Source organism: Simochromis diagramma, unplaced genomic scaffold, assembly GCF_900408965.1.
Source record: "Simochromis diagramma unplaced genomic scaffold, fSimDia1.1 OVJJ01000284.1, whole genome shotgun sequence".
In the NCBI taxonomy this organism is placed as follows: domain Eukaryota; kingdom Metazoa; phylum Chordata; class Actinopteri; order Cichliformes; family Cichlidae; genus Simochromis; species Simochromis diagramma.
Window position 1 is genome coordinate 485,586 of NW_024386871.1, and position 24,880 is coordinate 510,465.

At 40.3% G+C, this 24,880-nt stretch overlaps 1 protein-coding gene across 6 annotated transcripts in view; it reads right to left on the reverse strand.

Moving 5' to 3' along the window:
- The window catches only part of ddah1 (dimethylarginine dimethylaminohydrolase 1), an 81,435-nt gene that overhangs the window by 26,203 nt on the left and 30,352 nt on the right, over window positions 1–24,880 (reverse strand). Inside the window, exon 1 of one of the 6 annotated variants that reach the window (XM_040031481.1) lies at window positions 19,663–20,435. The exons of the other annotated variants lie outside the window; for them this stretch is intronic. Within the exon in view, the coding sequence (XP_039887415.1) occupies window positions 19,663–19,701 (39 nt within the window). The 5' untranslated portion in view covers window positions 19,702–20,435. Of the gene's footprint in view, window positions 1–19,662; window positions 20,436–24,880 lie in introns of those variants that run through there. 6 annotated transcript variants of the gene reach the window in all.

The following is a 24,880-nucleotide window of genomic DNA, read 5'->3' on the forward strand; positions in this document are numbered from 1 at the left end:
ACCAGATATGAAATACCTGACATGTGTGTGTTTGTGTGTGTATAGATTTTCTATGAGCTTTGGTATTTCAAAACACCTCTCTGTTGGCAGCGGCAGGAAGTTTTTCTTGGCTCATGTGCGGCCCGCTTTCACATCTCCATCTGTCTTCTGCTTATTGTTGATGGCCGGTTTTGAGGTTCCCTTCAGCCTGTTGTAACAAATTCATTTGCGTAATATATTTATGTATATATCTGTGCATAACCAGGAGTATAAAATCACTTTTTCTGCTCTCATAAAGACTGGTAGGAGCAGTGAGGATTCTGTTTTGATATGGTAACCTGCAATTTATGTCTCGAGGCTTTATTTTTATACATCGCAGCTGTATTCTGAGATGTTAGAACTTAAAACACGTGTGGTACACATGATTACATTATACTAAGCAGTTTCTAAATCTTAAATCTCTGTGTCTGCTGTAGGTCTACTGGAACACAGCTAAATTATTCACCTTGTAATTTTGCTTGTGTTTCTTTAGATCGTGGCATGAGGTGTTTCTTTTTGAGATCTTTGAACCTGCTTCACTTTGTCACACAGGTTCTGATTAAGTGATTTCTGGATTCAACAGGTCTGCCAGTAATCAGACCTGAGTGTTTAGTGAAACTGAACTCAGCTTTCCAAAAAAACATGGATAATCACAGTTAATTCATGATTTAACAAGAGGGGCAAATACTTTTTCACACAGGACCAGGATGTTCTGGATAACTTTTCTCCCTTAATCAATTAAATCATCATTTAAAAACTGCATTTTGTATTTACTTGGGTTATCCTTGTCTAATATTAAAATGTCTTTGATGACCTAAAACATGCAAGTGTGACAAAATATTAGGAAATCAGGAAGGGGGCAAACACTTTTCACACCACTGTTGTTCAGCGCTTAACTCAGTATGAAGCCCCCCCCAAAAAAAGGTTTACTGCCACTGTACACACAGCAAAATCATAATTGATATCTGGTGTGCCATTTCTTGCCACGCTGGCTCTCCCTTTGAGACAGATGTCGATTCGGCTCTGTGACCAGCCGGTTGAAAGGCGTAACAATAATGCCGTCCCCATTCCTTTTCTGTACCTTTCACACAGACCGTCGAGGCAGAATAAAGGTGCAACAGTCCCGCCTTAAACGGGCTCTGTGAAAGGGGCTTCTGTCTCTCACATTCCCTCTATTCTCTTTAAGCCCTCGTGGCAGGGTCAAGAATGCTCCTACAGTGACTTCTCATGCAGAGTGGCCTATTATCTCTCACTGTGAGGGACATCCAATACCCCGTCCTGCCTAGGTGCCAACTCGCTTTGCCAGTCCTCCTTCTCCTCTCCCTCCCGCAAACCATCCTGTGCTCCTTATTCTCTCCTCACCCCTTCCCCCTTCCTCCTACTCCCCGTTGCCCACCAGAGTGCTTGGCCAGGCGGCATGCTGTTAGCCAGCACCCTGCTTTGAATGAAAAAGGCCTTTTAAAATTCATTAGAGGCTGAAGGCTCCGAGGCCAGTCGGTCTGCCTGCCACATTCCTGCCGTTCCTGCACAGGACAGGGGAGACGGAGCAGAGAGAACAGCCCTTTATTTGAGGCTTTTTATGGACCAATTCTCCCTTCTCTCGCCCCTGGTACCCGTGGATATCGCATTCTGCTAAAAAGGACCATCAGTCTGATAGAGCGCAGTGCATTTGGAAAGGGAATTGAGTACATAACAATAGCATTCCTGAGGGTCATCCTAGCCTCCCTACACCAGGCAACAGAGTCCCACGCTCCAGTATAATAGGGATACAGCATTCCTGAGAGCCTAACACACAAGGAGGTGGAGTGACAGTCAACTGGTATTGTTTGTCAGTTTATAACACACATAAAAAAACATGGCATGTAGTGCCAGGTGGTTTGGCTACAAACTATTATTTTTCTGATATCTTGGTTTGGAGGAATTTGACATATTTGAAGATTCCGTTAAAACAGTTAAAAATAACACATAAATGGAAAAATGTTTATCTTCATTCTTCTACCTCTGACTGCTTAGGAGAGGCATAACAAGCACTACACCAAACTATGCTAAACACTACATTGGCAATCTTCCAAACTGGCAAAATAATCAGCAAAAACACATACATACACTCAGTTTGTCTCTTGTGGTCAGACAATTTATGATCAATATCAAGCTGTTGTTGCTTGTCTGCGGTTAGTCAAAATCAAAAATGGTGAAGATTATGAAACATGGTGGAAAATGGGTAAAAGAATCCATAAAAAACATAATTGCTCGATGTGGATGTGGATCATTTTTCATTAAAGTCCAAAATACAACACTGGTCCTGGTGGAGGACATTCTTGTAGTTTTAGCTCTGTTTGGGTGACCACAATCTCAGAGAAGATATACAGAGACGATGAAAGTTATTACCCCTCCTACTGAATTTAGAGTTGTTGTCAGAAATTTCACAAATGCTGTTTTTAGAAGAGGAAATGTTTTTCATCAAACCGTTTCTAAATATACCAGTTTTCTTTAGAAAATAACAGAATTACTTAAGAAAAAACAAAAATTACCAGGGTCAATATTATTAGCCCCCTGAAAAACCTTTTAATTGAACCCTAGCAGAAACCACTGCCATGCAATCATATGTTTTAACTTTGTAAAAAAGTTAAAACTGAGGGTTATCTTCGAATTTCCAAAGGTTTGAGCTGCCACGTTAGAAAGCATTATGGCATCATCAAAATAAATCATAGGACGCGCTTCCAATATATATAATCACTGGGTGTCCTTTTGTTATATTTCTTTAAGAGTTCATAATATGTTAATTACATAAATAAAATGTAATTTTCTCTGTAGCACTTCATGGATTTCACAAGCAATAGACCTTAGTGGTTCACACAAAGCATAAAGGTAAAAAACAATATATACAGTGTTATCTTCATTTTAGATGTCAAAAAGTATTTGCGGCTCCCAGAGTTTTCTTTTGCGTGGAAATCGCGTCTTAATGGCTCTTTGGGTGTTAAAGGTTGCTGACCCCTGGTCTAGACTGTCATTTTGTTTTCCAACATGACATTGACTCAAAACATATATCACTCCTGGTGAAGAACTACCTCCAGAAACCCAAAGTGAATTGACTGACCTGCACAAAGCCCTGACTTGAATCCCATTTTAAAATCTGAGAACTGAAGACCAAGGTCCATTCCAGTAGACCACCAAACCTAGAGAATGGCTTGGATTGCTTGCTGGAATTGTGACATAACTGACTGTTAGGTTTTGTTTGTTATTAAATAATTTTGTTTCTGTGTGCAAATTAAAATAATGTAAGCATCCAAAATATGTTACAAAATCCTCGCTCCGTTTAACAGCACTTGGGAAACACTTAAAAAGAATTACATTTTCATAGTTGGAGTTAATAATTCTGACCTCATCAATAGCTGGCATTTTATCAGGTAAACTAAAAACAGGTGCCAGCTGCAAAGTTATCGAGAGTGGACAGTACAGGTAAATCACTGAAAAGTTCCACAGAGCTGAGGGAATCTGCAGACTTATTACGGTGTAATTTAATCCATCAATACAATAGGAGCAGCCTTAACATTTCTCTTGGAACCTGAAAGGATTCATAATAATAAACAACCAGTCTCTAATTCAAATAGCTCAATACAAAAAAATCAATAAAGAAAAATGAGGATTGCTTGCAGTGACATATGAACGCGCGTTTGAACAGGGAGCCTTATGCGTCACAGCTGAAAATTTGGCTGGACATCCGGGACGCAGATGACGATCGTGGCAGATAGCAAATGCCAAACACAGAGAGATGTTCAAAGACAACAGAGCACAAAATGGGACTAATGACTGCCTTTTAGTCCAAACAACTAGACAAAACTGACAAAAGGAGACATACAGAGCATTACAGATGGGTGCATACATGGGAAAATGTGCCCACTTTGATGCTGCAAAAGTGGTCAAATGGCACATTCTTAAAGGAAGCTAACTTTGAGGGCTAACGACAGCATGAAATGACAAAAACTCATTTCTTGTGCAGCCACAAGAAAACAAATCCTCTGTGGCCTGTCTCTGCATTACCTAAACAAATCCTTGATGTATGTTGGAACATACCTGTGGTTAACCAAGCCATGACATCTTCTCTCTTTTTTTGCAACCCACTCTCCTTTAGCTTTAGGATTACATAAATGCTAAAAAGTAGGTCAACGCAAAGGCTTGCACATTTAACAATAGCAGATCACGAGACCCTTGCCCTACATCCACCACAAGGTTCTGGCAGCCTGCCTTATTAAAAAAAGCATCTGCAGCCAAACCTACTCCACTGTCAGATAGCTTTTACTTGGGTCTGCCAAAATGTCAGAGCTCTGAGGAAGAAAGCGACACACTGTAGTCGGGCATGGGCTGAGATTGGTGTAAAAAAGAAAAAGTAAATAGAAAAGGTGGGACCTTAAAGCTAGGCCAACATTACAAAAATCTCTTTCAAAGGGTCAAAACGCAGGGCAATGTGTGTGATTGTTAAACTGGGTGTCTTTAGCTTTTGAAAAGCATATGGTTTCTGTGAAAAATAATTACGCTTGAAGAGCAGAGAAAAGCAATCCTCATATAATTACACATTCAAAACAGCATAATAAGGTATAAGGAACCTCTTGATCATAAACTGAGACTTTTCTGCAATTAGCTTTCTATTAATGTTTTAGTGACTGTACATGATACACTGATTATTTTCAGATTAATAATAATAACTAATAATAAATAAGATGGACTTTTAACACAGTGTCTATTAAAATATAAATACATCCCTTGAATTACCTCTAGTCGACAGAAGATTTAAGGATCTTTTCACCGAGTGAACTGTAAAGCCAATGTTATTACAAAATCTCTTCCACATCCTCAAAGGTTTGTTCAGTGTAACTGATAAGCAGTATAACTAGAAATGACGGGAGATTAAGAAGTACATCCGTTGAATAAAGAATCCCTCTTAGATAACACTCTTAGCCTCTGAAATTATCTGTTATCATGGAACAGGGCCAAGCACATTTGTCTGCAGAAGAGCAAACACATCGATGGGATTAGAAGCCTGTCAAATGGGACGTTAATATGTTGCTCAGGTGAAGTAATACGCTAAAAGGAAATGTTGAGAAACTTCATCCACAAAAAAGGTTTGACTCAATTAGCGTTTTGTGTTGTGACACCTTGCTGGTCACAGTGCAATCTCACAGAGGGACTGAAGCAGAGCTGAGTACTGTAAAAATAAGCAGAAATAAGAGCCCGTTTGACAAGTCCAATGTCTGTCCCAGAGCAAATAAAGCACTCGCTCCAATCTGCTGTCTACCTCTCACTGTGATGGTTCCACAAATACAGGAGAGCTGCAGGCTAGGAACTATTGGAAAGCAGCAGTATGGACGTGGTTGGTTACAAACTTACGTGAGTCTTCACTCTGGGGTAAACCAGAGGGGGCCTTCAGTAAATACATCTTGACTTGGCAACACTCCTCCATGTTTATTGGGTTTGACCCCCACTGATTGGACCTCTACACCCAAACAAGGGAAAAAACCCAATAATCTTTCCCACCTCAGGGGCAAGTACACTTTACCCCTTCCCTAGCTAAAGTGGTCAGTATCTTATCAAAAAAAAAAAATAACAGCACTGAAAACTGAAGGACAAAAGCAGCTACCACAGAGGAGATCAATTACACATTAAAGTCTGAGTGCAGTGATGGCTGACTGGGCTCAGCAGCATGTTCCCCAGCTGAATGGCATACATAAATAAGATCATAAAACTGGCATCAATTAGAAAGAAAAATAAAAGCCAAAATGATAATCAGTTTTTACGGAGTACAATTTGCATTTGCTGATGATCTTTTTATGTATAGTATAGTAATATTAACCTGAAGAGATAAAATTAGATTATTCTATTGGATTTAGGTCAGGCAGGCATGGGGGCCGGTCAGTGGTATCAATTCTTTCATCCTCCAGGAACTGCTTACATACTATTGCCACATGAGGCCAGGGATTATCATGCACCAAGAGGAACCCAGGATCCACTGCACCAGCGTAGGGTCTGACAATGGGTCCAAGGATTTCATCCTGATACCTAATGGCAGTCAGGGTGCTGTGCCTAGCCTGTAGAAGTCTGTGCGTCCCTTCATGACAGACCACCAAATACAAATCGGACTCCATCATCCAGGGCTGTGAGCCCTCTATAGGATGTTTGGCTCTCAGTTCACTCCCTAATGAAGTCTGTTTCTGATTGTTTGGTCAGAGACATTCACACCAGTAGCCCTCCTGGAGGTCATTCTTTAGGGCTCTGGCACTGCTCATCCTGCCCCTGCTCTTGTACAAAGTAGAATATACTGATCCTGCTGATGGGTTAAGGGGCTTCTTTGGCTCTCTCCAGCTCTCATAGAGTAACTGGCTGGCTCCTGGAAGCTTCTCGATGCTCTTGAAACTGTGCTGGGACATCTGAGTCAGTGACATCTCAAAACACGTGCTCTGCTCCCTGAGACATGAGTTTGCATGAGTTTGATTTTTGTTCTGTGCTATGCAACATTTCATCACCTTTCTGCTCACACGCTTAACTATGCGCACTGTTACTGGTTTAAGTTCCTCTCTTATATTCCTTTTTATTTAAACACACAATCTTTTATTTGAATTTTGGAGTATATTTGTTGTCTCTGTGTGTCCAGTCTGTGATATTACAAACTCACTACAATCACAATATCATTGGAAATAATGTAAAGTTATCACGGAAGGATCAAGGAAGCAAAACTGTTTCATATCTATAACAGTGTGAATGATCATTATTTTATAGAGTTTAGCAGTTTAGGCTTGAGTTCTCAACAAAAACACACATTTTGCCAGTATTACCCAACCCAGTACAGGTGGGGTTCATGAAGGTTATAAAAACTATTTCCCTGTAGAAGATAAACCACAGACACAAGACCTTTTATTGGAAGGGAATTATTTCCTGACCAAAAGGGACGCCTCTTTGTACAATATCATTGCGTTACCATTGTATTATATTGAGCAGGACAAATACATTACTATCTAAATTTCAAAAGGTTGCAAAATGCAGACAGAAAAACAAAGCAGTGTGCTCCTACAACCACCTGGAAAGTATTGCGAGCTGCCTGAAATGACTCGAGTTTGTTAATAAACATTTAAATCAGACAATTATGAAGGACATTCAAAAACAATGAATTGACGTATTATGGTAATATGCGTCAGTAGTCATGTGAAATGGAGGTTTTGTGGAAGTACAGATGGATCAAAAGTTGAGTGGAAATTATAATGCCTGACAAATGTCACCAGAAATCATTTCCCACAACCTGCCAGGCTTTCCGAGCTCTGTGGTATAACCGCAGCTCATTACCCTTAGACAATCAAAACTTGGCATTTGTCTTACATGTACCAAAGATGATTCAGCTGAGATGATTTGAGTAGGAATCACCGTTTAGTTTGTTTTAGTTCCATGGGTTGAGGCCCATGGAAAGCCAAAGTAAAAATACCCAGAGCTCCCACATATTTAAGCTGTTTCAACATTTGCGAGGCCCGTGGTACACTACAGAACGGAATGTCCGACCAAACACACACACACACACACACACACACACACACACACACACACACACACACACACACACACACACTCTGTGAAGGTTTGTCTGAATTTATGTGGCCAACGACTTGACCCACCACTGCCTTTTCCAGAAGAGGAAAAATGCATATGGTGCTTTGGGAGTGCACGGCCGTAGACGAGTCAAGAAAAGACGCTTTGGGTGACTCATGTTTAGTTGAAGCTATTGCAAAGGCTTTCCCCTCTCTCTCTTTCCTCCCACACAGGGAGTCCTCTTAGTGTATGGTGCTGGCCGACTGGGAGAGAGAGGAAACCCTAGCTAAAAGGTCAGGAAAGCCACAGACGCGAGGAGGGAGGATAGAGGCAGTCAGAGAATTTGAAACTCGCTGGACATGAGAATCCTGAGTGACGAGAGCTGGTTCATTAAAAATCCTTCCTCCACACATTTGCCGATACTGTTAATTTTTGTTCAGGCTATTAATGTTCAGAATATTTGCATGAAAATAAAGCGAAATTTAGCTGCAAGCTTATATAACCACAATATTTGGCCACTGTCTGACGCATACTGTCTAGATTGTAAGAAAATCTGTTGATAGCTTTTCATTTCTGCATTCTTTGCATTGTTGAGGTGTTCCAGCGGTTGTTCCTCTTTGCTCCGTCCAGAATACTAAAAAGAGTCTGGAAACACAGTGCGTTCTGCAGAAAGAAAACACCATAGCACCACACAGTTACACCCACTTTTTCCAAAGAATGCAATGGACGTGATCCCAAAGGGGAAAAAATTACAGTTTGCCAGGCAAACTATAGACAAACTGCCCATTATAAGGGATTTCCCAAAACAGCCAACAGCATGTGATGTATGGGAGGGGCTGGTATGGAAAACTAGGAAAAGGAGTATGTGTTTTAATCTTAAAAAGGAAAAAAAGACAATATGGGCCAAAAGGTTTCCCATAAATGTTAATGAAGGGCTTTCCCAGAATTTTTTTTTTCCTTCTTTCAGCATGAAACAAGAGGTCAGGTGCTAATGTTAACCAGCAGGGCTGGATCCAGGAAACTGCCTTTCAAGTATAATAGACCATGTGGAATTAAACATACTGCAGGGATTTAGCAGTTAGTTAGTTAACTTTGCATGATGATGTGCTAAAAGAACAGGACAGGCCTCACCAATAGAGGCACACATGTCTGACGAAAACCAATGCAACCAACTCATTTTTATTTACAAAGCCTTTTGCACAAAGGTAAACTTCTTTCGATTCAATTTATACAGTGAAAAAGCACCTAGAGTAAAGACTCTACAATAATAGACAGGACAAAAGACACACTGTGGAAGAGAATCAAAGATAAATAACTAATTTAATAAATAATGGTCTGTGAGAGAGGTGTTATGCTAGCGTATGACACCAAGATTGTTACTAAGTTTGTCTGTTGCCCATCGACAAACATGCTTTATGTAAGGTATGCTGCAGTGCATTTGCAGGTATGTGCAGATATCTTAGATTGACAGAAATCAATCAAGAATGACTTTTTCTGTTGTCCATAACTGCTTAGCCAGTTACAATTCAGTTTTTGTCATAGTCAATATCTCCTTCAGGATTTATTCAAGCAAACACTATGCAAGTGCAGGCCCAATGTAGTGAAAGCAACTTCAGCTCATCTCTGCTGTCAACAGAAAAGCTCTACATATCAATTCTCTGAAACAACTGAAGGCTAAATCCAACAAATCATCTGTGTTTTGTGGATTCTGTTGTGTAGCCAGAAAATATATGCACAAATATGATCCTGCAGGCTATGAGTCTGCAAAGTTGCACCAGCCTGATGTTTTTTTTCCTTTTTTTCCCAATTGGCATTGGAAAAAATGTGATGTCTTCATCTCTGTGCATATCAATGTAGGAGTTACTGTACAGCAACTATGCCTAAAGAATAGAATAGCAAGGAAATCAAACTGTAACCAAATCAGAGGAAATGCATGGAATGGATACTGACAACCAACCAACCTGGTCAATCACAGGTTATTTCTCATTTAAATAAATAAAATACAAATGTGGCCTCAACTTTGAGCACAGTTTGATCATGTAAGTTTAATATAAGTGTATAACTTTTACTAAAATGATTGATTCTTGTGAACCGTGGACAGACGGACAGATTACAGACACAGTAAGCCAAAAAATGTCAGAAGCAGCGTTTCCTTTTGTTGTGATAACTTTCATATTGAGTTCACAATGAAGTAACAGAAATGAAATGTAGGATCTACTTCCCAGCTAAATGTCATCACAGTGGGAGACTACAGAGACAGCTATACTCATTAAATGTCGAGCACTTCTTTTTAACATTTAAAAAACCCACAAATCCACTTTCAGTCTACAAAGTAGTATAAGTAATGTAACTCGTGTTACAGTGTGTGGTCAGGACAGCTCAGTCTGTTCACCTGAGGTTTCCCAGTTCTGTAGAATCAGGAAACTGTGGAAAGTTAGCTAAAGTCAAATCCTTTTCTTTGTTATTCATTAACAGGTTTTGTGCCAGCTCAGTTTTTATGCACTGTACGTTTGATCTTTGACTCGTCTACTGCTCTTGACTGTGTTTTGATAACTTTGCACATTTGGAATCTGCTCCTAAATAGGACCACAATCAAAAAAGTGAAAGTTGGTGGTTGTTACATTTCCAAGGGTCTAACTTGTAATTTAAACAAAATAATTTTATGTTTCTATAGTGAATGTAATAAATTATGCACAAACTGTATCAAATTCAACAACTTACACTTAAGTGTGTATCCTTTTCAGCCCGTTTGGCCAGTGGCCTTTCTGTGTGGAGTTTGCATGTTCTCGTGTTTGGTGGATGGATGAACAACTACGCAACAACTATGTGAATTTTGTTATAAATCCACTTGATTGAAGGGAAAAAACACACATGACAAGTTTTATGTCAACCAGACTTATTAAAGAAGCTACATATTATAAAAATGAGGATTCTGAACCTTGAATCATGCAAAGCTAGACCGGTAGTCCAAGAATAAAAATGTCGAATCAGAAAACTGATTCTGTTTAAGATTGGCATTATAGAGGCTCTAGCTAATTAAAGATAATTAAGCTGATACTGGATAAAGAAAACAAAACTGTCCCAGACTTTAGTTGTTGAGTTTAGAGGCCTTTATTCATTTGAAACTAAAAAAATAATCAAAGCAAATCATTTCGATGGAAACTGTCAGCTGACGTTGCACTTACTTTGTGATATTACTCACTTGCCTGCTACCCTGAGAGTGAGTCTGATGTCTAGCTGACCAGTAATCCTGTTATTTCTCCTCACAGACACCACAGTTATTTAGCTAGCTAGTTAGACCCGAGTCTTTGGCAGCCTCCTTCTGCTTTCCTGTCAGAGATAACAGCCTGCCAGCAGTCAGCCTGACTAGCTATGTCTTTGAAGCACCACATGTAACCCATCTGTGTGTGTGTGTGTGTGTGTGTCTGTCTAGGAGAGGCACAGCCACTCCCCACCTCACCTTAATACTGCTGAGGCATGGGCTCGAAAGGCCACAGAGATCAACTCTTGCCCCTGGGCCTCAGTGCAAAAACATCACCAGTGCTGCAATGCAATGAAGTGAGACTGACAGTAATGGAAACAGCATACTTTTCAGACACCGCAGGGAATAGCAAACATCTCCATGTCCTGGACAACAGGACATCTCATCCGTCACGATATAAACGGGCAGGTTTCACAATGATTAAATTACATTACACATAATAAACAGTGAAGTCTGAGCATTTTTAAAAGATAACAAAAACATAATAAAAATAACAAATTCATTAGATTGTTTCAAAAGCAACCAGGATATTATGGCATGGTTTATTAGTGTTAGGTTATTACTACACAGTTTACTTGAGACGTACAGACATTCCTCACACTCATTTCCGAATTTTGTGTTGCATATTGATCACCGTGTGATTAAAGGGGATTCAAAATGTCTTAACTTCCCAAAGAGATGTGGAACAAATATATAAATTCTAATCATCTTTTTGCTAATATCACTTTCAGACAATAGACCATTCTGGACTGCAAATGTGTCTTTTATGTGACATCTGTCTCTGTAGTTCTTACTAATATCTGAGATTGCAGTTTCTCTGCCTATGATGGTAGAAAAATTGCCAAGTAAAAATCATTGGTCAGTGGGTGACATATGTTCAACTTTGGATGACATTAGCGTCAGCTGTGCCGACCAGACAGGCCCCCCCAACATGGGTTTAACCTTAGACAGCCACCACAAAGTCACCGATTGGTTTCTAGACTTTTCTTGTGTAGCTTTCAGATTCTCTCTCTCTCTCTCTTTTTAAGCATGTCTAGATAAGCCCTAAAGCATTCTGTTTAATTTATAAAATGCTCTATGTAATGAGACTTGAGACATCACATATGACCATGAACTCACTAAGTCTGTAAATCAAATGAGAAGATGGTTAATTCTCTTATGGATTTTTCAATAATCACAATTATTTTTGTGACCAGAGGATTTGCAGGTTTAAAGCACTTGCTTTACTTTTTACACCAGAAGGCTACTTCCATCTTTTATAGTTTTACAGTTTACCCGTTTAATCACCTGTCCTGACAGGATATGTTCTGCAACACTTCTCTTGTGATTGATTAATAAGCGTCCCCTGGATTTACAGATCCAAGGGACGCTTCCATAACAATAACAGCTGACATAATCATGCAGCATAGGCAGTAAGTTTTTTGCTCAAGTGAATTTACAAGCAGAAATGCCAAATGTTCTCGTTGTCTTGGGTTTAAGCTTCTCAGAAGTTGTGATACATCGCTCTCTCCTATATAATAATATACTACTTTCTTTTTTCTTGGAGGGGTTGGCATAGCAACACTTTAGATTTGATAGACTAAACAATGAACCGATCACTAAAGAACCCACGTCAGATTTAAAACTACAATGTAAATAAAACAGTGTTGGAAGTGAAGACCTGACATGTGCTACAGCTTGACTGCAGATTAGAGAAGCAGCTTAAAGGTAAAGAAGCATGTCACTCTCTCCCCCTCCTTCACTCTCCGTTACAGAAGTCGATAGCTCTTCGAGCTCCCCTTCAATCTGATAACATATAGAGCTGCTCGGAAGCTCTTAAACTTCACCATATTTCACATTCTCGGGATTCTGGATGGTGTGACCTCATTGGGTGAGAAGAGCTGGTAGGAAAATAGCCTCGGGCCGAGTCTTTGCTTCAACATGGAAACTTAAGCTAACAAAGAATGCATGACTATGTGCAAACTTGACTGAGGTATACTTGCGAGTGAAAACAACACACTTTCCTCCGAGAACGCGTCGTCACTTCTTTGAATACACCAGCTTGTAGGAAATATAATGTCAGTCGATACTTGTTTATATTTTTGTAAACTGGCACTGAGAGAAGAAGCAGCTACTTTCGGCAGCTACCTTATTCACAAGGTCGCGTCAGGAGGGAACGGTCCACATGTTTCACTTGTATTTTTACACTGACTGTTCCTCATGGTGCACCCCCAAAAAGAGATCTGTCTCTACCTTGAGGATCGAACCATGCGCCCTAACAAGCTGCACCTCAACCAGACCCATTTTGGTAGCGATCACCGATCATCTGTATATTCAATCATTTTTCTTGCTGCCAAGAGTTAATTAGGAAGGAATCCAAGCTGCAGTTTTGGACATCTGGCATGTGGCATCAACAAGATGAATGGCATATGGAAAATGCACTGCATTTAAATATTGTGTTTAGAGTCAAGACATTTTACACCGCAAGCTTCATTCACACAGCACTTTTTCTGACACACTCAACAATGAGACACCGGGATCAGTTTTAGTGTTCAGTATCCTGCCCGTGGCTGCTTTGACATGAGGATTAAAAGAGACTGGGATTGAACCCAGATGGAGGTGGTAGGAAGTACAAGTGCATGAATGAGAATAGGAAAGGAAGGAGGATGAGCAGGAGGCAGTGGTAGCTGAGCAGCTCTGATGGCAGGAAAGCAATTTTATGGAGCTCTGCTTTCTGGAATCTTTCTGGAATACAGAGCAACCATTAGGTTTACTAATCAAGCCGAGTGTGTGTCCCCGTGCGTGTGTGTCTGTTTGTGTATGCACGTGGTGAGTGAGCTGCATTCCTCTCACTGAAGCAGGTAATTACTAGCTGGTGATAAAAAGAGGAGAAGGGGGCATTGTGGGATAGCTGTGGTGTGAGTCGCCATTTCTACCAGAGCTTATTGAATGGCTGGAGGTGGACATGATTAACTACACAGCTGGAAGCTCAGGTATGCACCGACACATATGCTGACACACATGCGCGCACACAAACCCACACAGGCACATGCTTCTTCCACACAGCAACATGTGTACAAAGTTATGTGAAAGTCGATGTGAAAATGCTTAGAAAATATCTAAGAAAGTATGTATACACAACACGTCACATCATCTAAAGTGTGCAGCGTACACATACACAAGCAAAAACACAATTTGGAATATATATATAGTCTTTTACGAAACATGAGCAGCCAGAGGGTCTGAACCACTGGTTCCTGTTAAATTCTCAGTTCTTTTGATCTTTGGGCTGAAGGAAGGACAACACTCGGTGTATAAATGCTCAATCAACAATCATTTTATTCCATACAAACACTTTTGAGCATAAACCATCCGGATGGGAGATGAACGTGGGAGGGTGTCCGCCTGATCTCAAAGTGTCTGAGCGTTTCTCACATTCTTATACCCTCAGCCCCCCTCCAAAGTCATAAAACCTAAACATCCACATTCTTTCTCTCTCTCAGTGAGCCTTAATTATGACCTTGGCTTCCTGTGCAGTATGTTCTGTTCTTTTCTAATCAGACAAATAAAGCCATGATTCTCTGAAAACAATATTTCTTATAACTCAGCAGTATCATAAAACAATATCATCCATTCACAATAAATCAGCAGTCTAATGTAATACAAATCAGTTTAATAAATGTAATAGTTATCACCTTTTTATAAGTCAGGAGAATAATGCAAACTAAAACTACATAATTTCCCAATCTTTAATTAGGGGTATAATGTGGCACAAGATAATAAAAGAAATCTCACATTCCATACAGGGAAGCAGAGAAAACAAATGCTGCAGGATGTCCTTTCAGCATAATTGATGCATTTCCCAGCCACAAATACCGACGTTAGCCTGGGATGCTGCAAAACAGATTCACAAAAACCCAACCTGTGATTTTACCTTATAAGGGATTGAATGTTTTATGCGCTAGGTTGTGTCTATAGTGTATGTCTGGGTGAAAGTGTGCTCCGAGAGCTCGGTTTAAGTTCAGGTGAGAGCATTTCGCACAGCAGGTGAGTCTCTTATCATCTTGAGATGGCGCTGCTGGCCGCTTCAGGGGCGGTTTGGGAAAGCATTAAGAAGATGAACAAAAACAATTCCACGGTTACCACATGGTCTAACACTGTTCCACTGCTCCGGTCTATGCCAGCAACACACACAAACAGGACCGCCTGGTGGTAGGTCTGAAGTGGAACATTGTTGTAATTCTAGCAGCGTCAAACCCAAAGCCTCTTTTCGTCTGCAACTCTTGAAGATTCTGCACCATTACAGTTAATATAGACACAGATGTCTGCTCCACCCCTGCTTGAGAAAACAGTTTCGCACTCCAAGCATCACAGGAAAAAATGCTTCTCTGATCATTGTCACAGGCCACCATCGCTTCTGTTTTTTGCAGGTGAATTTTTTAAAAGGCTGCCCAGCTAAAATCAGGGGTTCAAACATGCTCAGAATAGTAATTAAACATCACACTCCTCTTTCTAAAAATATATTGTCCATGATTAAGTTTAAATGAAGTGCTGCTACCAATAAAGACGTCTGTTAGCGTTGAGGTCTTGACACATACTTTCTCAGTTATAACCTTGCCAGTTCAATTTCTTGTATTCTGGTCTTGGCTGTTTGTCTTGTTGTCTTATCTATAGTCAATTACACAAAGACAGAGCAAACTGCCACAGATTAGCAGTAATTCAATGCTGACAAACTTTAGACAAGGTGACTTCACAAAAAAAAAAAAAAAAACATTGCAAAAAGAAAAAAAATCTGCATTTTTTTCAAGACTGGGACTACTAGAAAATTCAGATGTCATCACTCTTCCTTGCTGTTGCAGAGCAAAGCTAAAGTGAACCTATAGAATGTAGATCTAATCATGGTGGTTCAGACACAGCTGCAGAGGTGAAACTGAATACTGATTAAGCCACCCAAGTGCTTTAATAAACCCAACATATGAACGAGAAACCTAAAGTTCCTTCATTACTACAAACACGCAAGGTCAAAGCATGCACAGAGTACTGCGTTACGGGGCAAGGCCGACAGTTTGACTTTAAACTCACGTGCAGAAAAGACAAACAGCAATTCAGAGAAACAGTGCAAGCTCACACAGCTCCTATAATGACTCAATATACAGTCCAAGTGCCCTATCAACAGCTGCTGAGCTACATACGCAAGTATGCTGACTTCATGCCAATCATAAGAGTAATATCTCACTTTGGAGTCACCGGTCACAGCCAGACATGATGACAAATAGCTTGGTGAGTGCTGAACAAAGACTGTTCATTTAGGGTCCCCAGCTAAGTTTAGCCTCTGCTCAGGGCATGCGGCCATTGGACTAAAAGCACCTCCGTGCACGGTATCACACATTTGACATACTTTTTCTACCCTCTCACCACCAGTGACACCACACGTGACTCACAGTGTTTGATTTCAGATGGTTGGAGTGACAGAGGAGAGCGGTGCAACAGCTGACGCAAAGCTGATGCATAGCAGAGCCGCTTCATCAGGGGCGTTTCCGGGATTTTTTTTTTAGCATAGTTAGCAATATTCAGTCCAAAATATTTAATAAGTATAGAAAACTGGTTTATAAGCCACAATTTCCAAGCTATGCAACCTTGCCTCCTATTGGAGATTTATCATGTGAAAAGTAGAGCTGCGTAGGAGTTACAAGTTCTAATTCTTTTTTTAATTAGCTTAAAGTTCACAGGTTGCATATTCAAATTTATTGAAAATAGTTAAAGTAAATGTGCTCATGTGAAATGACACTTTTTGAAATCATATACACGATATTATTGAGCTATAATTATATATAGCTTTCATCCAGTAATGTTGGGAATTGTCAGATTAACGGGCGACACACACGCAGGCACGCGCACACACACACCATCTGTTCCCCTTCTTGACACTCCCCTGAGCTTCATGCAATAAAAAGCACTTTACAGAAAATGTTTAAAGTGTTCATATGTATTAATAATATTTAACTCGTAGACTTTTTCACAACAACAAAATGTTGCTTTCTCCAAACTGAAATTTTTTGTTAAATAAATTTCCAGAATCTCCTTCACACTTCAACTTCTTGGCTGACATGTTGCTACAGCTGTAAATTATGTTTCTGCACCACTGTAAGAGATCACTGCCAACACTTGCATCAACAGTCGTTGTTTAGGCTGTGAAGTATTTCAGTGGTAGCACTGAAAACAAGCCTCACTCCCATTCTCTGTCCTAACTGTACAGATACCAGATTTGCAGAAAATGACAGGAAATCTGAGGAAAAATGCAACAAACACGTGGACTCAGTCTAGAGGTCCCCGGACAGTGGGACCTTTCGACTGGAACACCTGTCTGTGCTGTTGTATTATCCTCTCCATCTTTAATTTATCATTCCTGTGCAGTTAAGCTCTGAGTTCAGATGGCTGAAATGATGAGTTCAGACCGTGGCTTATCCCTGTGACTAATCACGAGCCTGCTGGTTCAGTTCCACTTATTCCATCATTGTCTCCAAAGACACCAGAAACCCCTGCTGAGTGGCTTGAAGAATCCGCTAGACAGTTGCATAATACAGCAGATTACAATGTGAAACAGAATAACCACATTGCATAAAGTAAACTGACAATTTAACTGTTGGTAGACACAACATGCTTTTTTAAAATTTAATACACATTTAAGGTTTTAAATCTGAATTTGAGTGCTAACAGCAATTGATGACACAGTGAATTCAATGGAAAGTTTCTATGGTGAGATTGTGCAACCTGGAGGCTGTTCTCTATTCACAAAGAACCCTAAATGAACTTCTGCTCTGAGTTAATGGGCCACGCATGACCAGCTCAGTCCTTCTGGTATAAGCACTGGAAACGAAGACCAAATGTTCTCCTGCAAAGAGTTACTATAAGGGAAAAAGATCTGACATCTATTTGTACATCATAGCAAAACCTTTCCACATCCTCTAAACTTTGTTTTGATTTTTGCCCCAATCTATTTAGGAGCTTTCCCCAACGAAGCCATCAGCCCTAGTCTTGTTATCATTCAATGATGTCATGGGCCTAATCTGAGATGATTACGCAAATGGTGGAGCGAACTGTGTTTTAGCCAAAGGAAAATGTGGATTCCTATGACAAAGTATGGGAAGAATGACAAGGAATTTGGCTTCACATTAATCTCTTCCTCTTGCTTTGGAAGCTTTGGATGGACACCAAATTGTTCCATTGTAAATGCTCAGCGTTGTTATTGTATTTCTCATAACAAAAGTAGATTCTTTCTAAAGGCATCGGCAAAGAAACAAAAAGAATGAGTCAGACACGATGGAAGGGGTTGCATGCAGAAAGTCATTCTGTGCCAGAACAATCAATGCAAGGCACTCGTGCTCTCTTATGTTCCATTAGTCATTGTCTGAATGGGAATGACAATTGAAGAGGAAGAACGTTGCCGTTTCATTAAAGCAGTTCCTCTTCCATTACACATAAACTTAGGTAAACAACAAGGGAAAAGTGAGCAATGAAATGTGGAATTATATGACAGTCATATAAGTCAGATTTTGCCATTAGGTGTAAAATCACATGTTTTACATTCCTTGTGTTTGGTACACTGCAGCTTGTAGCTGTTCCAGCATCTTGAGTCTTTACTCCTTACCCGTTCCATAAATTGCCAGTCTAGTATGCGTTAATCCTAACCAATTCTTAATTATTGAAGAGCCACTTGTGGGCCACAGTTGAAGATGAAGTGTAAGCAGTATGTGACATTATTAAATCACCAGAATAATCATACCTCAGTGTCTGCTTTACCTCTTTGGCTCTGAGATAGAAAGTTAAGCAGCTCTTAGTCCAGCTTCAGCTCTATCATGCAAACATGAAGGTAAATTTTCTTAGAAATGTCCGGATGGTCCCTCTAACAAGGCCGTAACGCTAAACTGTTTCTGGTACAGTTAAGTCTCAGAGTCCAAGGTTAAACTTGTGAGACAAACATTTAACAAGAGTTTGAGGTGAGATTGTGTGGATTTACCCATGCATGTGTCTTAAAAGGATGGACTAAAACTCTTTAAAAAAGAATGATCACTATTTAGTGTAACTCGTGCCACCTTTGACGAGGTATTCCAAGATCACATAGCTTTGTTTTCAGGGATTGCACGATGAAAATGATCAAGTAAACAGTAGGTGTACCCACCATTCATTCCTAATCTATGAGTGTGTACGAGGAGGCCATAGATACAACACTGAGTCATGATCCATTCTAGCACCAGAACCTTACATGGTCAATCTGTCTCTTTATGCATCTCGCAGGAATGCCGGCTTGTGCAGAGCAGGTGAAGGCCAAGAGCTCTGTAACATTCTTGAAGAGACCTTGATGCCACACTGCCATGACAAATCATTCCTACAGGCCTCAGACATGACTTTTAAAGCATGAGGTAACTGTAGAAATCGAGTTATGGGCGTGGGATCTAAGGGCTTATATATGGTTCAAGCACAGATGATTTAACATAAGCCTATTTGATCTGTGAGGCAAAGACAATACTTTCATTTATTTGAAAGCATACTCAGCGCTCCTCCTAAATGTCTGACACAACTCTGAGCTTCGAATTTACATAAATTTTAAAGTCAAACTGAAATTTATATGCGTGCACATTTTGAGCGCTTCTATGGCAGCACTTAGTAGATGAGCTGTGAACTTCTCCAGTGCACACTGACTGGAGCAAGTCATAGTCATTACGACCTGTGAAGATGTTTTTTTCCCCCTCTACAGTAAAAGGGGATTTTACCACTGATTCATGTGTATTCATTTATTCTTTTCATTCAGTCAGTGGCAGCTCTGGCATACTCACGGCTCTGTGGGGTGGCACACTGAGGGGTCTAGCTAGCATCACCGGCTTCTCTCTTTTGGAACAGCAGCTGTTGATACCAAAAGTCTGTCAAAACTCACAAATCATCAGGTAACAGCCTATGGCAGGGGTGTCCAAATCCAGGCCTCAAGGACATCATTTGATTCAGGTGTGTTGACCCAGGGTGATATCTAAAACCTGCAGGCTGTTGAGGCCTGGAGTTGGTCACCCCTAGCTTATGGGGTTCTCTTAAAAAAGTAAAAACACATTTTTCCTATTAAAAACAAATCTGTTACAGATATTCATTTCTTATATGAATTTCGCTACACATTGACTTTGAAAACTGTGTAACTGTCAAAGACAGAAGTCTCATAATTTACCAAAGTTACACATAATCTTTTTGGATTTAGTTATACTAAATAAAATCTGTGCAGATATTTACCAATCAGCCACAAGACCAAAACCACTGATAAGTCAACAGAAAATGTTAATCTTATAGTGCAATACTTGGCATATGCATTTTAATTTGACAGGTACCAGCCACCCTATGCTAGGGCTACACTGGGGTTGCAGTACGACCAGAATTATTCCAGTCATTTCCAATGAACTTGCGGTCATGTTGCCTTTGAAATGGGTAGTTCAAAGGCCAGGTGTGTGACCACTTGCAGTCAGTCACTGTCTTTAAAGTGACAGAACAGCAATAAGGGCCCGGTGGCGCCAGTGTCCGGCAGCCTCGCCTCTGTCAGTGCGCCCCAGGGCGGCTGTGACTACAATGTAGCTTGCCATCACCAGTGTGTGAATGTGTGTGTGAATGGGTGGATGACTGAATGTGTAAAGCGCTTTGGGGTCCTTAGGGACTAGTAAAGCGCTATACAAATACAGGCCATTTACCATTTACCAATAAGACTGCTATTAGTTTGCATTTGAATGGGCTCCAATTGGCATTTAAATACAGCCTGTTTGTGATAATATGGCAATTAACTGTGAAAATGGTTGCCAGATTGTTACCATACACAGATATTAATATTAAATACTTACATTCAGAGTTCAGCAAGTGTCTCAAAGATTTCAAACAGAAATCTCTCTGAAAATACTGATATAATTACTCCAAGACAGCAATTTAATTGTAAAATAGGACAAACAGTGCTTGGCACCTTTGCTTTTACACAAGAATACAACCAGAACACAAGATGAGCTCATTAGTGCAGACTGACTGTGTTTATAAATGTCTAAGGATGATTGTCGTCGATTATTTGTAGACAGGTTGGCTCTCATCACGTGACCTGAATAATGATCAAGAGAGCTGGTCACCTCAGCTACTTGCAATCAGTTTCCAAATGTGAAAAAAATTCAATGCAATCACTTGGCAAGCACCAATTTCTCCGACTCACAAGAAGGTTGTCGTCCTATTTTTATTTTAGTCTGACTGACCCATGAGCACTGTTCCAGACATACCCCATCCCTCCACCATGGTAATGGCACTTCCAAATGGCAGTGTCCTTAAAGTACAACGTGTTCTGCCACACCACAAAAACTGTCCAAGAATGGCTCAAGGAACATGACAAAGAGTTTAAGATGTTAACCCCAGATCCCAATGCAAACTCCATATCCAACAACGCCACCCACAAGAAGCAAAGGATCCATTGCCAACATCCACTTGCCAAACACCACAGCACACACACAGAGGTGCTATATCTATGCCCTGATGGGTTTTGGTGACAAAAAAGCTACCAGCATAATATGAGGCAGGTGTTTTTCACGTTGCAGTGGATTTGTGCATCACAGTCACGTTGTTGTAGTAGACAAATTGTGCGGTTTTGCCCACTGTGTCATTATGTCATACAGTTCTTACTTTTACTCTGCACTAAAAGAGTCAAAAGCAATTGAGCCTGAGTCTATAATGTGAAATTGTGCATTTAATTGTAATTTATTATTACTAGACTTTCTCCAGTTTTCCATTTAGTGCGCATATGATTTCTATGAGTGACCTAATGAAATGTCACAGAATGTCACAGAAGACATAAAACAATCTTAAAAAAATAAATAAAAAATCAATATCAAAACAGATCAATAGCAAACCTCAGATTGATCTGCCAAGTGTGCTATGAAACAGTAACAGCTAATAACTAACTGAAAAATCATCAGGTTTTTTCCAAATGGCAGTCAAACCAAAACAAATAAGTTTTTCAAATCAAAGGTGTCATTTTTTTTTCTTGAATATAATCATATAAAAGCAGACATGCTGTCAGAGGACTGGAATGTGAAATGGAGCACAGTGGGAATGTCTCTCAGCTTCTGGTGTGTGTGTGGGCGTGTGTGTAACTCCACAGGTCTGGCGCAGGACAGGTGTGCTCCTTGGGACATAACAATCCCCCATTATTGCCCAGCTAGCATTCAATTACCATCATGTACTCAATCAGTTGGATGGTAAACAGGTAGAAGAGAACATCCATCAATAATTCTGTGCGATGATACCCGACTCCTGCCAGCTAAACACACACATACAAAAAAAGACCAACAACACTAAGAGTAGAGTGTATTTTTGGAGGACAATTCTATTTTTCCAGGCATGTTTCTGTCATTATCATTCCTGGAGTAGCTCATGTTTGAAGTCAACGGGCTGTAGAACAGCACAGCGCTCAGTCCGCACCGAGTGGGAAGAGATGATGGGGAAACCAGGTGCTATGATTGGAGCTACTCTAGCGCCAGAGAGTGAGAAAAGAGACAGCGAGAAATAAAGAGCAAGGGGCAGAAGCTGCAACAGTCAGAGCTTTCTGACCCTATTGCTCTGACTGGAATACATCTGTCTGATTAGTTTTTTATTTCCACTTTCCCCTGTTATCTGATCGGCTGGTTTCACCTACCATGCACATGATACATCCGCCTGTCGACTTGTGTAGCAGTGAAGAGAAGGGAAGCTTAAAAAGAAAAAAGAGATGTAGTCATGCCAAAAGCCTTTTTGCTCCTTTGCTCACACTTGCACTTTGACCTTATCAGCCTTAAAAACATCTTCAATGAGTACAGCAAAAGAACCAACTAAACATGTGCCTCGTTATGGATCGTACACACCAAGACAATGATCATTTATTTAGTAATGGGTCTTCAAAGACCACCCCTACTCTGAAACACGCAAGAATTGGAAAAACTGGCTAAACTCTGTTGGATGTTTACAATATTGCCAGACTGATGCATTGATCATTGTGCAGACTGGAATATCAGCCAGCACCAAAACCATCTGCACTTGACTCTGCTTGGAAAAATCCACATTTTCACAGCTGAAGAAGTCAAACAAAAGAAAATGTGAAACAATGTTATCAGGTCTGTCCTACATTTTACTAGGTTTCCTTAAGAACATCTCATCAGGTTTCACCTGCCAGGCATATTTAAGCCATTTTTTGTAAACACACTGTTTAAAAAAAAAAAAAAACTTTATACACCACGTTAAATACAATTAGCTGCTCAACTTCTGGTAAGAAGCTACTCAAGCAGTCATGTGAAAAGGAAAAACTAAGCATACCTCATCATTCAGTAGCTTGCAGTACGACTTTTAATGTTCATTGAGGTTTGTGGGCATTCACTCGTGCACAGCTCTCTTAAGGTCCCACAGCAATTCCACTAAGTTGAGGTCGGAAGCTTGACAGGACATTGCAACAACTTGATTCTTTTCTTTTTCAGCCAGTTGTGGTTGTGGTTCAGATCATTGTCCTGCTCCTTGACCCAATCTAGGCCAAGCTTTAGCTGTTGGATACATGGCCTCACATTTGGCTCCGCAGTACTTTGGTATACAAGGAGTTCATGATTGACTGTAAGGTCCTATGGCTGAAAAAAAGCCCAAATCATCACGCCTCCACCACCGTGCTTGACAGCTGGTATGAGGTGAGCTGATATGCTGTGCTTGGTGTTCACGAAACGTGGGACTGTCTCCACTTTAATCTTGTCTTGTGGTTTGTTCAGATGCAACTAAAAACCTCCCGTAACCAAAAAATACTTGTTCGAATCATACTGTCATGAACCCTTAATGTGCTGACTGAGGCCTGTAAAGTCTGAGATCTAGCTCTTGGGTATTTTTCCATGTTTATAGAGGTGCTCACGATAGCTTTTAATTGGTTAATCAATTGTATTTCATTGGCAGCACCTGGCTGCTACTAACACTCTTGGTTCCTATGGAAGCACCAAGTGTTTACTTATTTTTCCACAGGCCTGCACAGAATCGTATGGAAACTTTAGTTTTGACATGGCCATATATATTTGTATTACTTTCTCTTCAGATGAAATGTAGGGAAATCAACTACCTGCTTTCTCAGTCTGCCTCCCTGCCAGAGCTACCATATAACTAATGGATGGATGAGACAAAATTAATTAGGTTAAGTCTGCTCATGTGTAGGTACACAGAAAAGTAAACTAGGAGGAGGATGGGGATATTTTGTCTGCGCTTTGTAGGGAGGAATTGCCTTCAAGGAGATATGGGACTGATGTCATCTTCCTGGAGCCTGGAGAAACAATCAATGCATGAGCAAAGGGGAATCCATTAGGAGAAAAAAAAAAAAAAAAAAGGGGGTGCAGGGGTGATGACAACATCTCAACCGATGATGAGTTCAGAGGGCAAAGTCATGTTACTTTACTGATGACCTCTACTAAAAACAAGCCAAGAGAAGCACTGTTTACAGTTGATGACTGCGTGCAAAGAATGTGCTTGAATGCGTGTGCATATGCATATGTGCGTGTGAGTGAGTTCAAAGCTCAGGTGAGCATTTCAAGGAATGACCTTTAATCTTAGCCAACAGGCAGACCCTCCTCACACATTTACATCCAGCTATTCAGTAACAACAGAGAACAGATTCCTATTTCAATTAAGACCAGGTGATTTAATAATACATTACATAATGCTATGTGACAAGAGTTTAATCACTAGATAAAACAGGCATAATCATTGTCATTAGTTCGGGTCACAATTATTAACAGCTCAGAAAATAAGAGTTTGTTTACAATCTCTGAGTGCTACAACCTCAATCACAAAAAAAAATGTCACAGCTAGGCGCACAACATCGCTGGTTCTCATTTAGCATTCATGAATGTAAAGCCTTTAGTGACACCAAAGCCATTCAGTTTATACATTTTACTCTCCTTGCTATTCATAGTGGATTTGCGAAGTGAATACTGAGTGACGCGGCAAAGTCACATTGGGGGGCTTTAATTATGCTGCGATGAAAGGAAAGCTGGC